The sequence below is a fragment of the Harpegnathos saltator genome, unplaced genomic scaffold (genome assembly GCF_003227715.2).
Source record: "Harpegnathos saltator strain DR-91 unplaced genomic scaffold, Hsal_v8.6 scaffold2, whole genome shotgun sequence".
Taxonomy (NCBI): domain Eukaryota; kingdom Metazoa; phylum Arthropoda; class Insecta; order Hymenoptera; family Formicidae; genus Harpegnathos; species Harpegnathos saltator.
Genome location: NW_020229983.1, coordinates 247,163 through 263,965, shown reverse-complemented (window position 1 = coordinate 263,965; position 16,803 = coordinate 247,163). Strand labels below are relative to the sequence as shown.

At 54.0% G+C, this 16,803-nt stretch overlaps 1 protein-coding gene across 3 annotated transcripts in view; it reads left to right on the top strand.

Annotated features, from left to right (window-relative positions):
• Window positions 1-16,071, top strand: part of Sema2a (Semaphorin 2a) — a 430,460-nt gene extending 414,389 nt beyond the window's left edge. For all 3 annotated transcript variants that reach the window (XM_011153982.2, XM_025297934.1, XM_011153981.2), the window contains 5 exons: window positions 5,105-5,335; window positions 5,698-6,111; window positions 6,389-6,665; window positions 7,206-7,653; window positions 9,134-16,071. In XM_011153982.2, the coding sequence (XP_011152284.2) occupies window positions 5,105-5,335; window positions 5,698-6,111; window positions 6,389-6,665; window positions 7,206-7,653; window positions 9,134-9,208 (1,445 nt within the window). In that variant the 3' untranslated portion in view covers window positions 9,209-16,071. The remainder of the gene's footprint in view (window positions 1-5,104; window positions 5,336-5,697; window positions 6,112-6,388; window positions 6,666-7,205; window positions 7,654-9,133) is intronic.
• The last annotated feature ends 732 nt before the right edge of the window (window positions 16,072-16,803 follow it).

The window sequence follows — 16,803 nt, the reverse complement described above, 5'->3', positions numbered from 1 at the left end:
GTCGAATCGATATCGAGTCGGACGGTATATAACAACTTGCTAATACTTGGACGTGCCCGCGAACTTTACTAGTTATTTCTTCCGATAGGCTAAATTATTTTCCGTAATCGCGTCTCCCCCTCTTATCGCGATCGATCGTCACGTTCATCAGCACCCGATCGCTACCTCCCTCCATCCCTCTCTCTCTCTCTCTCTCTCTCTCTCTCTCCCTCTCCCTCTCTCTTTCTCTCCTACTACGACTAAATATACTTAAACCTTCGGCGCTTCATAGAGAAACCTTCACCCGAGAAACCTGATAATTACGGCGTGTCGGGGCAACAATGAAATTTCCATTAGGCTCAGGGGGCGTAGCACTAACGGGACCGTGGGGGTCGGCCGGATCGGCTAAAAAGCGAGGCGAGTCTCCTCCGAAGAAACCGCTCGGGGAAGGGTGCTGCTTAGGAAATAGACGGAGAGTGCTTTGAAGTAGGACCCCGGCCGGGAACACGCGGGACGGGCTCAAATGGATGCGAATAAACTGCCCCGCCTATTTTCCGAGGGCACCGTTTGCCTTCCGCGCCCCGAGGACTCGCGTCCGGGCAAACGGGGCAACGGAGGCGGCGGGAGTACGGGGCCACGAGTGGAATTATAGGAGTTTGGAGGGTGATGTCGGCACTAGGTACGCGCGCGCTATCGTGCCCGGTTAGAGAGGGTGCCGGATCTCTCCACGAGCGGGGTAATAAAATAACACCTCGACGCGATCTTTCCCGTCCTAAACGCTCTCCGAGTGCCCTCCCCTTTTCCTCAGCAAGGAGGAGAGCGAGCCGATCGAAGAGAAGTTAAAGTTTTCCCGCCGTCCGCCGGAAACGCACCCTCTCCCGCCCCCCTGCCCCGCCCCCCTGCTCCCCACCTACACCCTCACTGCCATCGTCAGCCCCTTCTGCTCCTCTCGGTGCCGCGTACTTCGTAGGCCGAGCTTTAATCAGTTTTACTGACTCTGATTCGTCGGCCGGGATTATTGCGAGTCTCTCCCCCGTCCCCTCTCCCCCCCCTCCCCGCTCTCTCTCTCTCTCTCTCTCTCTCTCTCTCTCTCTCTCTCTCTCTCTCTCGATTTTTCGTTATCGGGACCGTGAACGTGAGGGGCGCGGCAAGAACGGCCCGGCAAGGAAATTGGAAAATGTAGATTAGGACGTGCGTCGAATATAGACGCACAATCCGACATGGAATTTAATAGCGGAACTCGCGGCAAGTGGGGCAGGGGGCAGTGCGCGCTGATTTGCGATGATCAAGTGTAAATAGAATCCGATTCGTTAGGTTCGTCGGGGCGGCGTGACGCGAGCAATACGTCGAAAATTTGGTTACCGACCGGCGTTTAATATCGAAATTCCGCGCCCTGGTCGAAGCCCTACGACCGACTCGACGCTCGAAAATAATCGCCGAAAGAGTTCCGTTCCGTGCAAATAACGCTCGATATTTCGCGCCGGGCGTGATTGGCGCGCGCGCGCGCGCACGCGCGCGGGGGCGCGGAGGCGCGACGGCCCCCGACGAGTCGAAATTTCCGTCGACGAGAAATTTTTTGTTCGTTAATTAACCGAAATTGCTCGCTTCTTCCGACCGGACGGAAAAAAGTAGGTTGCCCGGATAAGGGTTAATTTTAACTCCGCCCTCGCGCCGCAATCCTTCCGTCGGCGAACGCTTGCTTACTCGCGCGCGCGCGCGCGCGACACGCCGGCGTGGAATAATGGCGCGAGACGGTTAGGTGGCTGCTTTGTATTTCTCGAGGGGGCTGCTTCCGCTTTTCCTCACTCCGGCGAAGCGTGCCGCCACTCGAGCCCCCCTCCCCCTCCCCCCGACTCCTCCAGCCAGCTCGCGTCGTCGTGGTAGGGTCGCGACCGGAGGTGCGGCAGAAGCCGGAGAGGGCGGCTGGACGACTTTGTCCCACTTTGTATCCTTCGCTCCCTCCCGCGGGACGCATGATTAGCCATTTGTTTCGTCGTTTAATTTCGAGCCAGCCCTTTCGCTACTCCCGCGTCTCCGCCGACGTCGCCGGCCCCCGTCACCGCCGACTTCGTTCAGACTCCGAGCGAGACTGCGAGAGCGTCGCGTCACCATCAAGGGCCATTCTCCGCATCGAGTTTGTCTATTAACAGAGGCGTTGATTAAATGCAGGCGAGAGTCCTGGAGGAGACGGATGGCCTCACGCGCGCGCTCTCTCTCCCCCGTAGTCTTGGCGGCTCTTCCTCCCGCTCTCCTTCTCTCTCATTCCCTTCTACTCCACCTTCTCCCTTTCTATCTCGGTCTCTCTTTCTCCGGCGTGCTCGTCGACAAAGTGAGCGCAATGAAGACTGATGCGGTTCGTGGAGTGAGGCTGTGATAACCGGGTGTGCTCGTGCTCGCGCGGATGAGCCGCGCGCGCGCGCGCGCGCGAAAAGGAAGACGAAGGAAGAAAAATCGAGAGTAGAACGCGGCGAGACTTAACGAGCTCTGAATAACTAGCTGACGAACGTCTACTTTCGCGGATCCCGGCGGATCTCCGAGAGACCGTGACGCGATCGTGCGTCGGCCGCGCACGAGAAATGTCGCCGCTCTTTGGCGAGGAACCCGTTGTGCCGCGCGCTCTTCACACCTGAGGACGACGCGAGAGGCGACGGCAGCAGCGAGCATCTCGCGGCTCTCGTCGCATGTCGTCAGCTCCGACGTCAGCTCGTCGCCGGCGTGCGCGATCAAGAGTCATCTTTCGTTCGACGTGACGGCTCCCCGCGTCTCTTTCGCCGCTCTCTCCGTCGTCGCGACCGCGCCGAGCACCCTCTCTCAGCATGCCTCTGTCTCTGTCTCGCCCGGCGCGCGGAGGACTCTGTACCACCTCAATATATCAAACTTCCGTCGTCGAAGCGTCAGACAATCGATTTAATCGTTGAACCGTGAGAGAGATTGCGGCGGCCTCGAGTCGAGCTCTCCGCCGCATAATGTAAAATCGGCTGCGCGCGACTCGATGCGAATCCGGCGCGCGACGACGGCGACGGCGACGGCGACGGCTCGATGCGATTCGAACGCGGAAAAATTCGATTTCCTTCGCCATTCTCTCGCGTCACCGAGCTCCGACTCCGTCGTTGCGCGAGATAAACCAGTTTCCTCGGCGCAACAAGCAATTACTGCGAGATTAAAGGACGATTCCGCGCGCGTTCGCGTGAGCGAGAGAGAGAGAGAGAGAGAGAGAGAGAGAGAGAGAGCGCTGCGTCGCGCCGAGAGAGATTGCACTCCGCGATTTTTCGCGCCGCGAAAATCCCTGATTTTCCGGGCTTCGCTCGCGGTGCGAATGAACGCGGCTAATGATCGCGTGATTCGTTCCGGAGTTTTCGAGCGAGAGACGGGAACAACCAGCGCCAATCGTCCGCGTTCTCCGACGATCTCGTCGAGTGAGCCGTTACGGGATTTTACGATGCCGAATCGTAAAGCGACACGTCGCTGCTCATTAAAGTCTCCTTAAGTCCCGCGCAGCTACGACAGTGTTAAATAAAAGCTGCTTCAGTCGCTCGCTCTCGCTGGCATTGCCGTTGTGACGGCCGTAGGAAGGAGCTCGGGGGTGGGAAAAACTTTAACGCCGTTATCCCCACGGAACGTACGTTTGAGAAATCTGCCGCGTTCCGCTTCGCGCGTTGAGCTCCGAGCTCAGTCGCGTCGAGCGTGTCAAACGTTCCTTCTCTCGCCGCTCGATCTCACCGTTCGCCGTTCGCAATCGCGCCGGAAGAACGATACCGTGTCCCACAAGTCGGAATCCGGGACAGGTCCCCGAAGATGCGCGTGCAAAGTTTATCGGCAATTTTTCGCGGATACACCGGGCGCGTAAACAACGTGAACAACTCGCGCCGGGTCGCGGATACTCGCGCGATTCGTAAATAACTTGCGGTACGTCGTGCGTCTCGTGTCTCCTCCACGCTACCACCCTCCATTAACCGAGATTCAGCGCGCGCGAACGGCGAAATAAATTCAACTTAATCCGCGCTAAATTATATTTCCGAAGTTGGACGGCGGGAGGTGGCGCGGCGATAACCGCGCGATACGCTGCCGAGTCGCGCGCGACGAACGTCTCTCTCCATCGTCCCTGCGCCGGAAGTGAAGCTGCTGAGAGCCACACCGCCAAGTTGTTTCGAACTTTTTTCCTCTCGCGCGCGACCTATCTCTCATTCGAAAATGATACCGAACTTGTAACTCAACTACGCGAGTGCGCGATGATAAAGCCGACTCGATGGCGCTCGCTCGCTCGCTCGCTCGTTCTCCCTCTCCCTCCCTCTCCCGCTTAGTTTTTCCAACTCACCCAACGGGACTTTGGGTAAATTGCGACGCGAGTTCGGTTATTTATGCGTCCGGTGAGACGATGAGACTTTAAGACTCGTCCCTCTCGGACGAAAGTTTGCGAGTGACAAGTTGGTGAAATTATTTTTTCATTGAAATTTTTTCATGAATTCGGCTCCCCTTCGAGTTGCTCCTACGAGAGAGAGAGAGAGGGGGGGAGGAAGAGAGAAGAGTGAGAGGAGGGAGGGAGGGAGGGAGGGGATGAATGAAAGGAAAAAAGAGAGAAAGAGAGAGACGCAATTAAAGCGCGTTGTTTCCAATTTCATTCCCCTACGTATCCTCTCCTTTTTGCTCTCCCTATTTCCCTCTGAAATGGGTGCAAAATAATACCGTTGCGGCGCTGCGAATCGCCCGCGGTTGAACACGGAGTTCGGTGAGATTATTGTCCGCATCTGAGCGGAACTCAAACGGTCCCTGCGATGAAAGTTTTTACACACGGAATGAACAAACGCAGCACCGCAACATCGCGCAACGTTCGCGGCGAGCGGCCCGATTCGCGATTATTGCGAACTATCCGCTCTAGGTATTATTATATTTTGCCGTAGTATGAGATAGACGCTAACGGCTAGATTACGCGAGCTCATAAGCTCGCACACAACGCGCGGGATATCCCGGGGTGTGTTGCGCGGCATTTTGCGCGACCGCGGAAAGTGTGCCTTCCTGGTCGTCCTGAGAGGCACGCGCGAATTGAAACGAGCGTGCCGGAGTTCTCGGCGAAGATCGAAACCCGGCACGAGCGTAAACCCGGCGTCCGCCCGTTCTTGCCTTCCAGAGCCGAATTTCGTGGGGTCGTACGACATCGACAACCACGTGTTCTTCTTTTTCCGCGAGACCGCGGTCGAATACATCAACTGCGGCAAGAGTGTGTACTCCCGCGTGGCCCGAGTCTGCAAGAGGGACACCGGCGGCAAAAACATACTCGCGCAAAATTGGTCCACGTACCTCAAGGCCAGGCTGAACTGTTCGATACCCGGCGAGTTTCCATTTTATTTCAACGAGATACGTGAGTATATGGAACACACAAACGCACACACACACACGCGCGCGCGCGCGCGCGACACGAAACAGCCGCGTGTGACATTTCTCGTTATGTAGCGTAATTTGAAAAATTTACTCGCTCGCTCACCTTCAGAATCGGTGATTTTTGTTTTTCACGACCGCTTTCTGTCTCAATTTGCATCAATATCTAGACACGGCGTGCGTGCGTGCGTGCGTGCGTGCGTGCGTGCGTGCGCACACGTGCATGACATATTCGTTTTCGAAATGAAACAACAGAAAAAAAGCGCTTTTATATCAACATCACAGCGCGACATTTACGTGACGGCGTAATTTACGTTATTGCACTTCTCTGTCCCACCGTTCCAGAGAGCATTTACAAGGTGCCGGGCGATGACACGCGCTTCTACGGCACCTTCACCACCTCGACGAATGGCTTAATGGGCTCCGCGATATGTTCCTTCCACATTGACGCCATCCAAGAGGCTTTCCGCGGCAAGTTCAAAGAGCAAGCGACCAGCAGTAGCGCGTGGCTGCCGGTCTTGTCCAACAAGGTTCCGGAACCGCGTCCGGGCCAATGTGTCAACGATACAGAGACGCTGCCGGACACCGTTCTGAATTTCATCAGGTCCCACCCGCTGATGGATTCGGCGATCTCGCACGAGAACGAGAAGCCGGTATTCTACAAGCGGGACGTCATGCTCACGCGACTGGTCGTCGATAAGCTGCGCATCGATTTCGTGGGCAACGATCTGGATTACACGGTCTACTACGCCGGGTCGAGTAAGTATCCGTCCGAAGCCGTCTGATCGCGCCCCGGACCCTATCTTTGGATTTCTTTCAACCGCTCTCCCAATAACCGCGCTCGCAACAGGGAAAGCTACTTTGCGACTTTGTCGTCGCAAACTTGCGGATCTGTCTCTTAATCCAAGAGCCATACCACCACCGGCCGGAATTCACGAATTTGACTTTGCACTCGCTCGAGCAGCTTTCCCTGCCGAACGCCGACCGATAATGCGAATGTGTTAAAGGCGCGTGTCCCTTTCTTCCCTGTTTCCAGGCGACGGCCGCGTCCACAAGGTCGTGCAGTGGGTCGACAGCAACGGCGAATCCCAGTCGATTTTGCTGGATGTCTTCGATGTCACGCCCGGCGAGCCGATACAGGCGATGGAAATCTCAAAGGAGCATAAGGCTCTCTACGTGGCGTCGGATCATCGCATCAAGCAAATCGATCTGGTAATGTGCACTCGACGATACGACAACTGCCTGCGATGCGTCCACGACCCGTACTGCGGATGGGATAAGGATACGAATACGTGCAAGCCCTACCAACCGGGGTAAGTGGCCGTTGGTTGTATCCTTGCGCGAGGAATCCTTGTGAATATCACATCGTGGCGCGCGCGATTTGTCCATCTTGACCATCTTCCGCCGCGCTCCGGCGATTTAATTACGAATTACGGATTAGAAATTCGGCTCGTGCCGGATTCGCGTGCCTCGTCTTGTACCTCGCGGCCAGCGCAGATTCATTTTCGCCGCTGGGAAAAACGAGGTATTTTTGTAAATTCAACGGCGGAAAAGGTAGGGAGATTGGAAATTGGCGCATCAAAATTCAATCCCGGCAAAATATTTTAAAATAAAATCACGAGGATTCCCTCTCTCTCTCTCTCTCTCTCTCTCTCTCTCTCTCTCTCTCTCTCTCTCTCTCTCTCTCTCTCTCTCTCTCTCTCTCTCTCTCTCTCTCTCTCTCTCTCTCTCTCTCTCTCTCTCTCTCTCTCTCTCTCTCTCTCTCTCTCTCTCGCGGTTGCGAGCGATGGAGCGGTCGCACATGGCGTAACGATCGAATGTGCTTCTTCTTTTGCCCCTCGCCGCGCGCGCAGACTTCTTCAGGACGTGTCGAACAGCACGGCAGACGTTTGCGACAGCAGCGTCGGCAAGCGGAAACTCGTCGTCACGTGGGGCCAGTCCGTGCATCTGGGCTGCTTCGTGAAGATGCCGGAGGTGTTGGCGAACCAGGAGGTGCGGTGGTACCATTACAGCAAGGAGAAAGGGCGCTATCAGATCGCGTACAAGTACGGCGCCGGCGGGGACAAATTCATCGAGACCTCGGAGAAGGGTCTGGTGATTGTCGGCGTGAACGAGCAGGACGCCGGCAGATACGACTGCTGGCTCGGCGGCGCTCTTCTGTGCTCGTACAACATCACCGTGGACGCGCACAGATGTTCAGCGCCCGCCAAGTCCAACGACTACCAGAAGATTTATTCGGACTGGTGTCACGAGTTCGAGAAATACAAGTCGGCGATGAAGAACTGGGAGAGGAAGCAAGCGGTAAGTCGATTTATCGCGCGCGCCGCGCCTTCTTCTATAGCGCGCGCTCGCCCCTTTATTTATAGCCGGTCGCCGCTGCGATATTAGCCGAGGAGTGTTGTCGCCTGCTTGTCTCGTCTCTAACCGCGAATGAAATAATGTCCTCGTCCTCGTCGCCGTCGTTGTCGTATGCGACGCGTATCTCGTCTATTTATACGTCGTCTCGTCTGTCGCGCGCGCGCGCGCGCGCGACATATGTCATGAAGCGTCGTCGAATCATTCAACATTTGCATTGCAAAACGACGATATAATTCAACGCGAACCTCTCTACGCAATATTTATTTATCTATATGCACACATCGCGATATACGGAAGCGGAAATTAAATATTTATCGCGGAATTGCGCGACACGGGCTAGAGAGTTTATTGCGGGGTGGCGGCTGGCCGATACCTACAGGCGTGTGGCCGTAAATCGATAATGCGCATCGATAAATACGATCGCGCGATTCGATAGCGGCAAATGAGAATTACTCCGTGATCGTTCTCCGAGCTCCTTTATACATTATGCAACGTCAACTCCTGCGCGGATCGGAATCAATGAAATTTGCGCGCGATAAAATTATTATCGTGCCCCGCTGTCGCCGCAACGTTCTATAAATATTATCGTGTACGCGGGAGGTGGTCGTCGTCCTGCCTGATCACTCGTCGAGCGAACGTCGCAACAGCCAATTGTGCGGTTCCTGATCGTCTCCGCCGCGGTCAGAAGTAGCGTGCGACGCGCGGAATCTCGACTGTAGGCCGCCTGTAGGCCGAAATCGGTTTCGGAAACTTTGGCTTTGGTTATAAGGTTGCTAGGTTTCCAAGTTAGATACGTAATCGGTCAGCTCATCGGGATTGGACATTCACACATGCACTATTTCTGTTTGCAAACTTGGTTTTAGTTGATAATTTCGTAATATCAGATAGGAAAATGGATAGACTTTTCGTTACTTATTACGTTGATAATTGATCAGCCAGATCAGTTGCGGAACGTGTCTGTTAGATTGGTGCAAAAGTAATTGCGGTTTTTACATATCGAGTATAAAGACGCATACATCGGTTAAAAATTATATTTGTTGATCAAAATAAAGACCAGGCCTGCGCACATTTCTCCCACAACGGGAAACAAGTTTGTTTGTTCCTGCAAGATAGAATTCTAGAAAAGATAACGGCGCCAAACTTGAGATGATGAAAACCGCAATTATTTTTGCACCAACCTAATAAATTAGTTTAAGACCTAGCAGCCTTGTGACCAAGACTAGAAGAAAAAGTTTTTGAATCCAATTTCGGAATAGCCGCTTTACGAGCGGCTGCTGTCGCAAATCGGTTCCGCAGCCGCAGTCGCGTAGCCGTGACCGATAACGCGTTGTGTTCCGAGGACATGCAGTGGAACTGCGTCTCTGTTGCGTTCGGTGCTGCGTCCTCCCTTCACAGCCGCGATGTTTCGCGCTTTCTGTTGCAGCAATGCGCCTCTAGGCAGAACGACAGCAATCAGAATCTACATACGAACGAGGTGTACGGCACGCCCCTCGTCTGATGGAGCCGATCGTTGGGTCCCCCGTCGAGCCGAGATTACGACACGATGATACGCATAATCGTCCCGCCGAGGAACCGCGGCTGGACCACGACCGGCCGGATGAGCCTGGCCTTCCTATTGACCAGTCACGTCACCGCGCTCGGCGCGTTCATCACCCGAGGACTCTCGCGCGACTAAGAGCGTCCCGCGCGCGAGCGGACGTCGCTGGTGCGAACGTACGTGAGTGTTGTAAAAAGAGAACAAGAACAAGGACGTACGCGTGAGGTATCGATCGTGCATACTGTTAGTGCCACTCAGTGCTCCGCGAGACATCGTCTCTCGTCTCGCGCCACCGATCGCGAGTGACCGTCGCGCGAGACCGGCCGATCTCGGCTGGCGCACGCGCGCGCGTGCCTGCGCGACCGATGAGACCTGCGCGGGGTTATTCCACTTTCGTTCTCATCCTCGTGCCCACACTTTTCCGTTCGTGTATATTTTCGTACTCGCTTCGCTGTAAATAGAGACGTGTGTTGCGTAGCGTACGAGCTGCGCCGGGAGGTGCGCCGGACTCTTCCGCACCCCGCGAGTGTGTTTCCTCAGCGACGACGACGGAGGAGAGCCGCCACGGAGACACACCGTCGTCTTCGACGCGACGGTGACTCTCGGTCTCGTGAATACGCCGATGCCGATGCTCGTTCGCGGTGAGTGCCGCTGCTCTTCGGGGCCCTCGGACGGACTGCGCGTCCTTTGTATTCCGGAGAATTGTGCATCGAGTTCCGGTTCCTCAAGGAAGAGACAGAGAGAGAGAGAGAGAGAGAGCGATCGATGCTGGAAGCTGCATGGAGAAGCGCCGCGCGCGCGCGATCCCGTTTCCCTGGACTCTCGCTCAATGCGAGGCCGAGGGAATTAATATGTATACACGACGTCAGAGTCTCCCGTCTGCAGCGGACACGCAATGCTGATCGCGATAATGAGGTACCGCCGTAATCAAAATTTTTTCATCGATCATCAAGAACGACGACGCGCGCGCCGTCGGGAGAAGGTGCGCTTCCCTGCAGCTTTCCGCATTCTGTGATAGAAGAGCTTGCGGAAGAGGGAGACCGGAAGTGCCCGAGTGGAGTTTCCCAACGGTGAGGGAGCGTCGATAAAGCGTCGATGGAGGAGGAACACGACGAGGTTCCGCCGAAACGGCGGACGGCTCGCGACTACACACGCGCGCGGCTGAGTCGCCAACGGCGGACGACGACGCGTTTAGTCGGCGCGAAAAGGAGGAAGGAAAGACGTCGCGGGTCGGAGGGACGAAGAAAGAACGAGAAAAACGAGAAAAAAAGAAGGAAAGAAGAAGAAAAACGAAACGTGGCCAACGGCGCGTTTACGATGTCACGCAGGTTACATATGAGATTATTATCGGCTTAGAGAGACCTTCGTGCGAGCCGCGCTGCACTCGCGCGACACTGGTTAGCTTTCCATATCACGTTCGCCACTTTTGCGGCGCGCACGCCTATTTTCTACTTGCACACCTTCCTCCCCCGTCCCTGCCCTGCTCCTCTCATCCACCAACACCCGCTCGCTTTATCCACACAGCGCATCAGTTTCTTTCATTTTCCCCACATGTATCGCTCTCGACGATTTCGCGCGCGCGCGCGCGCGCTGTCTATCGCTCATCTCTCGTTTCGCGAGAAGCTTCGTGCGCCGTTCCGATCATCGTCATTAGTCTTCGCACAGCTGCGAAGCGAAGGCCGCGGGATCGTCGCGTTTTTACTCGCGCGCGTGCTCGCTCGACCGTCGCGCACTCGCGCGGAAACGCGCGCGCTGCCGGAGGTTGAGCCCATCGTCGCGGTTCACTTCGCCGGGAAACCATCTCCGCGCGTCATCCGTGAGCGCGCGGTCATCGTCGAGACTTCTCCTTCAATCAAGGTGCTACACGTGGGTCTGCTTCCCCGTGAGGAAACCGGTAAGGCCAGACCCCCGTGGTCTCTCGGACCCTGTTACATTTCCTTCGAATCCCGTCCCCTTGTCTGGTTCTTTCTCCCATGGACACGCGCACACATACACACACACACACATACACACACATGCACACAGGAAATGAGAAAGAGTGTCTGACGCAACAGACACGAGAACGCCCGTGCACACGGTCGACTGATTAAAGCTTGCAACGCTTTCTTTCGATGAGTTTTCCGATGCGTTCCGTATCCGACAAGAAAATGGATCTCTTGGGAGTTAATAAAAAGAAGAAAAAATGTGTCACAAGATTCATTCAGGGCAACAACCTACGTTGTTGCAACTTTTGACTGTATGCGTAGATTAGATGAGGGCTGAGCACGCGTTGCCGCATGCTACGTCAGACACGTTGTATACATAACAAACACATATATACACACACACACACACACACACACACAAACACACAGACATAAACGTACGAAAAATGCGCTTACGCGCCCACGACGCGCGCTCAGCGCCCGTTTGTGTGTACGCGACCGGTGCACTGTACATATTACTGGACTTAGAAGTCACGTGTACACTTTCCGTAGGTAAGTCTAATATTAGTGTAGGATATACGTGTTTGCTTATTAGTTTTCGATGAGCACGGCCGGATCTCTCTCATTGCATCCCGCGGTATCGCTGCGCAAACCGCCGCGACCAGCGCGCATCTCACACTGACGAACGCGGTGCTGGGGCACATCGAAGCGAGCGATCGTTTCGACGACTTCCGGACTCGAAGCCGTGTGCGGACATTCGCGTTTCTTTTCTACTTGTTCCACGCGTACCACACGACACGCATAGACCCGTCACGCGTAGACTACGACGACGACCGGACCGAGGCTACAGAGAGTGCGCCAGCCGCGAGAAATTCGCCTCCCGAAATTACAACTTGGAGCTTCGACGTATGCGCCTGCACTTTGATTCATTTCGAATGTTGAAAACGACCGTCGTTTAGTTCCCTGCGTCTGTATCTCGCCGACACCGCTTTTCGTTGATCGTCTCGATTTTTCACGCCGCCCGAGGGAGTTTTCTCACCGCGAGCCGACGAGAGAACGGGCGTTTCTAACTTCGGGATTCTCTTTGTATATAGATGACAACGTTATATTTTTATAAAAGCGACCTTGGCAGGAAAGACTCCGCCAAAACGCAATGGCACGTTTTTAATCCACCGTGAGTATCGCCTACTTGTATTTAACCGAGTCGACTAACCGCGGTAATAAAAAAAATAAATAAAAAAAAGGAGAAAAAAGAAGCGTCTCCGTGCGTGGACGAAACGTGTAAATGAATATTTTTCGAGTTTCGAGCACGCGCGAAAACAACGGGAAAATTCGATTTCGTCGCGCGCTTCACCGCTCATTTTACAAATGCATACGTCCTCGTTTGAACGATCGTCCATGTGAATAACGCAGGCCTCACATCGTAGTGAAATTAGCGTTCGTGTTAGCTCCGTCCGACTTTTCCTCGGAGATCGACATACATTTTGTAATCAACACACACACACACACACACACACACACACGCACGATACGTCTATCGGTGCTCGTAACAGCGCGGTTTGTCGAACGATCGACGTATCGAGAGAGCACCCAGCCAGCCCAGCCATAATCAGCATACATAAAGAAACCGTAGGCTATATAGAGAGTAGCAAGTGAGATCATGTGACGCGCCTTTCTGTACATGAATTTCTTCAGTTTCCCGACGCAGTTGCAGGTCGCATAGATTCGCTCTTGCCCTTGGGTTTGTACATAGACATTTGTATCGCGCTATACACACCTTTACGGTATCCTCGAATGTAGCACAGCGCGCGGAGATACGTCCGATCGAGCCTAGGTGCGTGCGTGCGTGCGTACGTGCGTGCGTACGCGCATGCGCGCGACTGTTATTAACTTCTGTACAGAGATCGTCGCGGACGGCGATTTACTTTTTGTACCTATAGGCTCAACCTAATCTACGCGACGAAAGCGAGGCAAGGAGATGATAACGACGAGCGGTAAAGTATTTGAGGAAAAACGCGAGAGACCGGAATAACGGAGAGGTATAAATATAGCCAGAAGTGTGTGTGCGTCGTGACGCCCTAGGAGAGACGTAAGAGTAACACAATAATGGGTAATCTAATCCTCGAATATGTACTTATTATGAGCTTCAACAAGTATTGAATAGTATTATAACGTAAGTCTAAGAATAGGCATACACGCGTCAAGGACAAACAATCGAGAGACTTGTAGACCGACCGACCGCGCCGGAACATCGCGCGGATCAGCGAGAGAACTCGCCGTCGCGAGAACCTCGCGAGGCGTTTTCAGCGGGGGACGAGTGCGCGGCGAGTCGTTCCTCGTTGATCCGCTCTGTCCCACTCGTATCTACAAATCATCCCGAAATTCCTCCAGCCATCGAACGACGTCCCTGATCGTACCAGATCGCAGACGCGTCTTGGATGTAGAGAAGGTGCATAGAGGAGCGGTCGAGAGAAGGAGAAAGAGAGAGAGAGAGAGAGAGAGAGAGAGAGAGAGAGAGAGAGAGAGAGAGAGAGAGAGAGAGAGTATGTGTGTGTGTGTGTGTGTGTATGCATGTGTGGCTAAGAACGACCATGAGCGTGTACACACCGTGTGCGTGTCGTATGCGTGTGTCTGTAAACGTGAGCGCGTGCGCGTGCAAGGTGTTGCGTGATGTCACGGATTGATACGTAAAGAATAGTAACCTACCTATCGTATATCTAAAGAAAGTTATAAGAGAGAGTAAAAGCAAACGTAATATTACGATAGAATAGTAAAGTACACGAACTTTGGCTAAGAGCGCCGTCGTGCAGTCCTCGACCACGTCATGTCAGACGCAAGTTGCGGTAAAACGCGACAGAGATCCGAACGCTGAAAGAGAGATCGAGAATGTGTGTGTGTGTGTGTGTGTGTGTGTTTGCGTGTGCGTGCGCGTGTGCGTGTGTGAGCGCGATGCGAATGCACGAGGGCGCACTTCGGGTGGAGTAGGCGTGATCACGGAAAGCAATCTAAGTTGAACCTAAAGTTGTTAGATATATTATTTGTAAGATTACTGTATGTTGCGTGAATGCGATTGATGCGGCGGGATATCGCGAGCGGATCAATCGATCGGCGATATATATAGAAGAGGGAGCCAATTTGCCTGCCTGCCTGCTGCCTGCCCGCTCGCTCGCTCGCTCGCTCGTCGAGACGAGCCGGTGGTAACGGCATCTCTGCTTCGAGGAACAATACTTTCGGGCAGCACGAGAGAGTGCGCGCCTACGAAATCTCAGTCGATTATCCCGCAACGTCGACCGCGAAGGCGAGATAGACTATAGCTCGGTTTAATGTATGCGATACGGAAGCGACTTGGGGTAACGCACCATGGTGATTATTCGTGTAAGGGAACGCAAACGCGAAGAGGAGGAGGAGGAGGAACACTCTAACTGAATAATTAGTTACGACGACATACTACTACGATACGAAGAGCGAGAGAGGAGATAGCCGATAACGACTTATTAAAATATATCACTAGGACTAGCCGACGACTGTCTTAGGTTTCGAGTGTCGGGGCGAGTAGACTCTCGTTTCTCTCGGGGTTGGGAGGGAGGGAGGGAGGGAGACAGAACGGGGAGGAGGGATTTGCTACACGTGGCGCCGTGTATTCTTTACTTTTCTCTTATCCCCCGGAAGAGATTACGGACGCACGGAAGAGCGGGTGCGATCCGTTGACCGATTTTCTTTTAATTTCGCCCGTCTTCCTTTCCGCTCTCTCATGTCTCCGCGGCGCCGTTTTTCTCCCGCGACGCTTTCCTTTCGTTTTTCTTTCCGCCTCTCTTTTTACGATATATCCCACCTTAAAGCGAAAAATTGGAGCGAGCTCACGCTCGCGCGCGCGCGAGATTAATAGTCCATTCGTACCGTGCAAAGCTCATCCTTCATCATCGCCGTATTCTCTCCTTCGTCTTCTTTTCGATTATTCGCTTCTTCTCCTTCTTGTTTCTCTTTGCTTGCTTTCTTTGCATTCTGCTAGTTCCTACCGACGGCGGAGTACGATCAAGGGTGGAAATTAGGGCCGGGCGCGCGGTAGCGCGTCGTGAGTCGTTTGAAGCTCGAAGGAGCCGATATACCGCTTACGGGAATTCAATTTAGCCGCACGGTAAGGGACGGATCCGCATCGCTCGAGGTAACACCGCCGTAGGGCGTGCATCGGCGCATCGGCAGTTTTGTTTATGGAACGTACTCGTGAATATCGATCTTCCTCTCGGAGCGCTCCTCCGCTGAACGTCCTGTTTGTTCGCACCGGGCGATATGTTTATCGATCAAATTAATTCGGTCACACACACACACACACACACACACACACGCACATACACACGTATACACGCGTCACCCTGGTCCGCATATGGCCGAAACAAAATTACAACTCTTTCCGGACTTGTCGCGGGCGTGTACGCGCAATTACTCGAGATTACCCGCGAGGAAGAAAGAGAGATACGTGAGGGAAGAGAGACGTTGCTTCTTTTATTTATATTTTCATTTTCATCGCGATTCCCCCCTTCTTTCAACATCACCGTACGCAGGATCGTTTCGCGAGAAACTGTGCGATCGGCTTATTGGCGCGACTTCAATCCACGCTCCGTTGCGTACAAATCACACACGATCGATCGATTCACAGTACGCGCCGCCTAAAAATTCAGACTTACCGACACGTACGTGCGATTATCATCGTTAACGACACGATCGTAGATAACTTTTAGTTCAAAGAATTTCGTACGATAAGAGACCCTCTTAGATATCCACCTATTACCTAAACTTAAACATCCAATCGCTATTTTTATCAAAAAAAAAAACATGTTAAAAATCTTTAATAGTTATCCATTGTTCACTATTGCTATAATAAAGTTTTGCTTTAATAAATGATCGATTCGTACGTCATTGATTTCGCGTAACCTTACGTCATCCACGATCCCAAGTCGAGCCGCGAGACTCCATCGTCAGAGTGCCAGCGAGTTCGCCAGAGACGAGAGGAGAGAGAGAGAGAAGCCTGTCGGAAACAATACAATACTTGCAGGCCTTAGAGCAGTCTTGGCGCAGCCTCGGCAGGACGAAAACGAGGACTCCGGAGGAAGCCGTCTACTGCCCCAGAGGTAAGCTCGACTCTCTGTCGCGGGATTTCCAGCGACGGCGGCGTCGCCGCCCGAGCCCGAAGACAGCTCGCGAAGCATCGATTTCGGCTGTTTTCCGGCTCGCCGGCGGGGCGCTCCTCCTCGTCGGCCCGGACAGAGGGGAATTAAATTCGCGGCCTGTGGCGCGCGAAAACGCAATCAGCGAACCACGAGAAAAAGGATTGAACTTGGCCCGGAGCGTTATCGCTCGGCCGAGCCTCGGAGCCGCGCGCTCCGTTCGAGCATCGCTCGATCGATAGAGCAACCTTAATGCCGGCGTATCCTCTCCGTTTGAATAATTACGTGCGATTACGGCGGACTCGGCGCGGTTATGTGCAGCCGCGCGGGCGAATGAGCGACAGACTATAGACCCCCTCGGAGCGTGCGCGAACGTCATCGGTGCCCGACTTCGGACTCGGACGTTTGCGTCATGCTCCGTCTTGCGAGCCGGGGGCTTGGGGAGGGTGCATGATATATCGTGACGTCA